The sequence below is a fragment of the Penaeus chinensis genome, chromosome 9 (assembly GCF_019202785.1).
Source record: "Penaeus chinensis breed Huanghai No. 1 chromosome 9, ASM1920278v2, whole genome shotgun sequence".
Classification (NCBI taxonomy): domain Eukaryota; kingdom Metazoa; phylum Arthropoda; class Malacostraca; order Decapoda; family Penaeidae; genus Penaeus; species Penaeus chinensis.
In genome coordinates, this window is record NC_061827.1 from 35512643 (window position 1) to 35518229 (window position 5587).

Here is a 5587-nt window from a genome sequence, read left to right on the forward strand (position 1 = left end):
CGCAGCTGTACACCTGGTCGCTACACAATTGGCTGGGCAATAAAGGGAAAATCCAAACGTAGAGCGAACATATGGTGAATTTATTAGCCATACACAGAAAGAGAATAGTCTCGCGTTATTCCATTTTTCACATTGCTTCATTGCGAAACAGAGCTATGCTTCAGATTGTTCAAAACTGTCCAGTAGTTATAACAATGAACAAAATTACACTTAACTACATCAGTACAGGAACTTAACTACAGGAATAGATATAAAGTATGATTATAATTTTATTATAATACATTTTTGCGTTTCCTTACTGTGTCGCATAGAGCAATACTTCTATTGGTATTTTAGCATAAATACAGTTTTATGCTAGTCTTTGTATACATATATAAACATACATATATATACATATATATGTTTGTGTGTGTATGTGTGTATGATTGTGTGTGTGTGACTGAGTGGGAGTGTGTGTGTGTGTCTGTGTGTGTGTGTATGTGTGTGTGTGTGTGTGTGTGTGTGTGTGTGTGTGTTTATATATGCATGTATGTATGTTTAGCTATCTATCTATACATAGACACAAACACACACACAAACACACATAGTTATATATGTCTGGATGTGCGTGTGTGGCCTTTTTCTTATCTAACGCTAATCTATGTTGTACAGTGACACACAGATGAAAAATCAACAATTAGTCGCCATGCAGAAGGCCCAACATAAATCAGTATTAACATAGTAACTGCCTTATTGAGGAAAATGCCAAATGAATAGATTCTGTAGACTTTTGTAGTGCCTATAGTCCATTGTAACGCCTTACGATCTTACCATAACATAATTCATTTTCCTATGCTTTAGTACTTTTATTATGTTTTATACAACAAAAATTATCACTGTCATAAATGCAATACTATGAGAAATATACACTATGGACTATATCAATGTGAACTATAAGGAAAATAGTAATAGGTTCAGTTATGTAAAAGGAACCACCTGATTATTCATTTTTACATATATGCAACTGTGCTATGTGTTTATCGGCGTACTTATGTCTGAATATCATATATATGTTGGCTTTAGTCCTTTTACAGTGGCTCAGGCTCAGGCCTCTCTTTAGAAGTTAACAAGCACCTTAAAAAAAAAGAGAGATTCTTCATCAATGAAGTTTATCTAAATGTCAAAGAAATCAGATATATATAAATCTACCAACATGACACTGAAAAACAAACACCAGAGCGGCTTAGAAAAAGTTGGTTCTCCGTTTAGCAGCTTCATAGGTGACAGGGCAGTGAGCTCTGGCAATCTCGTCATAGATGCCTTTGTTTCCTATTGGGACTGCCGTTTTTTTACTAAGCTTGTTATACAAATGTACGATGTAGGCATCTTGGTGCTCCTGAAAGATGGAAAAGATAAATCAAGTTCAGTTTTTGTCCTGGATATCAACTGTATATTAAGAATGAGCTCAAGGAGACAAGGCCATATTGATCATCTCTGTAAGGGAGAGTCGTGTACTGGCCTCCGCGAAGTGTTCCCCTTGATTGTCCTTGAAATAGTTGTTCCAGTAAGGCCACCGGAAGAGCTGCATTTCCCTCAGAGGTCTCAGCGTCACGTTTGAACAGTGATTGAGATAGACTTCGTTCAGATCCTCTGTTCCACACATTTTCTTGGCTATGGCTGTTGCTGCCCCGGGGCCATTGACCACCCATGTGGCTACCTGGAAGGCACAGGTAAACCGGGACTTGGATATTTAGAAGCATCTAAATAAAAGCTCATTTTAATTAAGATAATAGATAAGTTAAAGTAAACTTAACTTGTACACACACACACATACACATTTGCAGTTATATGCACTATATGAGAAGGAATGTTTGTTTGTACTCATATGTACATAATTATTATAATATTTAATTTTATTCCACTGGTTACTATTAATAATCTTGCTGTGAAAGGCTGTCTGTTAATGTTTGCTCCTAAAGGAATGGCCGGGGTTACCATCCACTAGCAGTGCGGGATTTGAACGAGGGTCAGCTAGACGAGAACACACAAAACTGCACCATCTTGCACTGCGCTACATTGTATGATCATATATTTATCTATCATAAAGATAGGCAAGGGCCTCTTCTCATAAACTTCATAATACTAATAAAGTCACATTATTATACTAATTATGAATTTAAGCTAGATTTGCCTTTAATCACGCAATCAATGCAAACTTCGCTCTCACCTTAAAATTCTTCTTCAGATATTCCATAAGTTCATAGGTGAAGGGGTGTCCTGCGTCGAAGTGCATGATGGCGTTATTGACCACTTTGTCCTGTTCGTCATAAGAAGCCATGTTCCGTACGTGGGTAAGGTTCCTCACGCAGATGCAGTCGGTGTCGCTGTTTAAGCCTCCCCACAGCCACAGCACCACGTTTCTCAACAAGTTGGATACGTTGTTCGCAGGCCAAGCTGTAAGAAATCAGCAATGAAGCAGTACAATAAATGTAATTATATTGTATACGTGTGTATATTTATGTGTGTGTGTGTATGTATATATGTGTGTATATATATGTATATGTATATGTGTATATATATGTGTGTGTGTGTGTGTGTGTGTGTGTGTGTGTGTGTGTGTGTGTGAGTGTGTGTGTGTGTACATATGTATATATATAAATATATATACAAATATATATATATATATATATATATACATATACGTGTATATGTACATATATATGTATATATATACATGTGAATGGTGAAAACACTCTACCGTGTAGATACTATGGTAGAAAAACCCACATTGTAAAACTAGATCTAGTTTTACATCGTGGGTTTTTCTACCATACATATATGTGTATATATATACATATATATATATATATATATATATATATATATATATAAATATATATATGCATATATATAAAAATATGCATATGTATACATATATATAAATACGTTTATATATATACATATATATAATATATACATATATATGTATGTATACATGTACACATACGTATATGTATACATATATGTATATATACATATATGTAGATATGTGTGTGTGTATGTATATACACATGTACATATATACGAATATATACATACTCTCTCTCTCTCCCTTTCTCTCTATATATATGTGTGTGTGTATGTGTGTGTGTGTGTGTGATTGTGTGTGTGTGTGTGTGTGTGTGTGTGTGTGTGTGTGTGTGCGTGTGTGCGTGTGTGTGTGTGTGTCTGTGTGTCTATAAATATATTTGCGGTGCTGTGTTTACGACCTTGAAATTGCTTTGAAAATTCGACCGTTGCGAGAAATAACAGAGTAGCTTTATTTACGATGCAAACAAACCTCATACGGTCTCGTATATGTGTTATTAAATCCGGGCCAAAGCTTTAGGACTAAAATTTCAGATAGTTAAATCAAATCTATGCCCTCCCCCTCAAGATTGCGACAGAGGCAGAAATGGAATCATTTACTTATGCTGTTTAAAAAAAAAACAGAACACATGAAGAAAAGAGAAACTTCACTTGTGTATAGATGTAAAGAAATAGACAGGGGTACATGTCATTTGAAACTATGCAACAGCACGCCATTTCTGCATCTTCACTCACGCGTATTGTGTGCCCATTCCCCTGCCATGAACACTTTCTCGCATGGAGTTCCACTGAAAATCTTGGTGAGGTCACTGCCTACAACTTTCAAGTTATCGTAGGCCTCCTCGAGTTTCGTGATGAGACCATCTCCGTTGTCGATCAGCGGGGACGTTGTGTGGAACCAGACCTTCGCTGTTGGATTCTCGTGTGCATAGCTAAATGAATAAGAGAATGTATGAAAGCCTTGAGTTCTTAATGGATTCTTCTTCTTCCATTCTGTACCTTCGTATTGTATGGTATTGTACCTTAGCTTATTTAGTGTCCATAAACATTCTTAAAGCCATTCACTGAAAACGTGACACATTACCTTTCGACAGAACAGTATGCTCTATACAGTGGTTGGTGATTGCATGCTGTTTCTCCCAAGAATATATTGTAGTCGTTCGGGCTGGGTGTGATATCTCTAGGGGAAAAAAGGGTTGTCTAGTTTTCTAGTAAATTGCCCATTACTGTTAGTTGAAGAAACTTGTATGTTGCACGTTTGGCATATCAAATGTAATGGGTTATATTACCTGCCAAGCATTGGTAATCTCAAATATGTCGTGCTAGGTTGAAGTTGCAGAACCTCTGGCTTACATAACTCTTTTTGCCACCATTCTATGCTGATCTCTGGTGCTTGTGTCTGAGTTTTGTTATCTTGAGAATCCAAACCTCCATCTGCATATTCCTCCGAGGCATCACGATCGATATCTGAAAGAAAGTGATGGCTGGAAATCAGACAGATAACAATAACTGAATAAATCAGTATTTATAACGAACAGACATCGAATGAATGTGATGATTGTTATTACAGATCAGGCAAGTCTCATGGTCCATGCATATGTCAGTGATTTCATAAATGAAATCTTAACAGCAATCATACAAATCCAAACACCCTCCCTCACACTTACTGTTGATATATTGATCCTTGAACTTTAATATGAATTCGTTTTTATCCAACATGACAATCGCAGCCAGTGTGAAGAAAGCAAGAATAACAAGAATCTTTGGGCTTTTTAGCCACCTGCAAGGATAATGGTAATGCATAATATAGGCATATAATTGTATATATACACACATAGAGTATAAATATGTGTATGTATATGTATATATATGAGTGTGTGTGTGTGTGTGTATATGAGCATATATGCAGGTTATATATAGTTTATATAGGTGTGTATATATAGGCCTTTTATGTAACACCTCTGAAACCCCCAACACTTTGATATATCCTCATACACGTTTGCCCTTTCCGCGAACATTATTGGAACCTGAACCTATTTATATGTCTCTATCATAATACAATATTTTTTTTCAGATACATATTACATTGCCACATGTTTCTTGATAAAAAAAAAAAAAAAAAAAAAAAAAAAAAAATCTATTTGTAAAGGTGTTTAAATATTTCTGTGCCTTTTTAGCAGCACACGAAACATATGTTAACTCTATATGAATGAAATTTGAAGCCAATCAGGGAGGTCGTTAGAACATGGTAAGAATTTCCAACGCGTCCGAACAATATGACGTGGTATGACTTCGATGGGATGAATGTTTTCAAAACCATTCTGTACCGGTATGTAACAATCCTCCCTGACCAGGACTCGAACCTAGGCCACTCTAGGTATGACTTGGAGGGCCAGTACTAAATTAACCACCACATACGAAGCACTAAAAGTTTTATACATGTTCCTCGTACGTGCATATTGTGCTGTGATCCACGTCTCGTGAAGATAACATGATTCACATAACATCTGTTAACGCGTAGATGGATTAAAAAAAAACCGTATTGACTAAAGTAAGTTCCGGGAATAAGATTAACAGAGCAATTAATGATAGCGAACAAATTGTCGGCAGGTTGGGAGTCTCATCTGAATACAAGTAAGGTCATTGGGTACAACAAATACTAAATGATATTTAAAAAGCATGAAATGACTAGGCAGAAATATAAATTCGTAGGATTGTTTACACACATCTATGTATACAT

At 36.0% G+C, this 5587-nt stretch overlaps 1 protein-coding gene across 2 annotated transcripts in view; it reads right to left on the bottom strand.

The window, feature by feature from the left end:
* Nucleotides 1-488: 488 nt before the first annotated feature.
* The window catches only part of LOC125028864 (lactosylceramide 4-alpha-galactosyltransferase-like), an 11565-nt gene continuing 6466 nt past the window's right edge, over nucleotides 489-5587 (bottom strand). For both annotated transcript variants that reach the window (XM_047618422.1, XM_047618421.1), the window contains exons 2-8: nucleotides 4515-4627; nucleotides 4137-4314; nucleotides 3932-4027; nucleotides 3583-3779; nucleotides 2207-2433; nucleotides 1499-1696; nucleotides 489-1375 (exon numbers count right to left, since the gene is read on the bottom strand). In XM_047618422.1, coding sequence (XP_047474378.1) covers nucleotides 1223-1375; nucleotides 1499-1696; nucleotides 2207-2433; nucleotides 3583-3779; nucleotides 3932-4027; nucleotides 4137-4314; nucleotides 4515-4566 — 1101 coding nt within the window. In that variant the 5' untranslated portion in view covers nucleotides 4567-4627 and the 3' untranslated portion in view covers nucleotides 489-1222. The remainder of the gene's footprint in view (nucleotides 1376-1498; nucleotides 1697-2206; nucleotides 2434-3582; nucleotides 3780-3931; nucleotides 4028-4136; nucleotides 4315-4514; nucleotides 4628-5587) is intronic.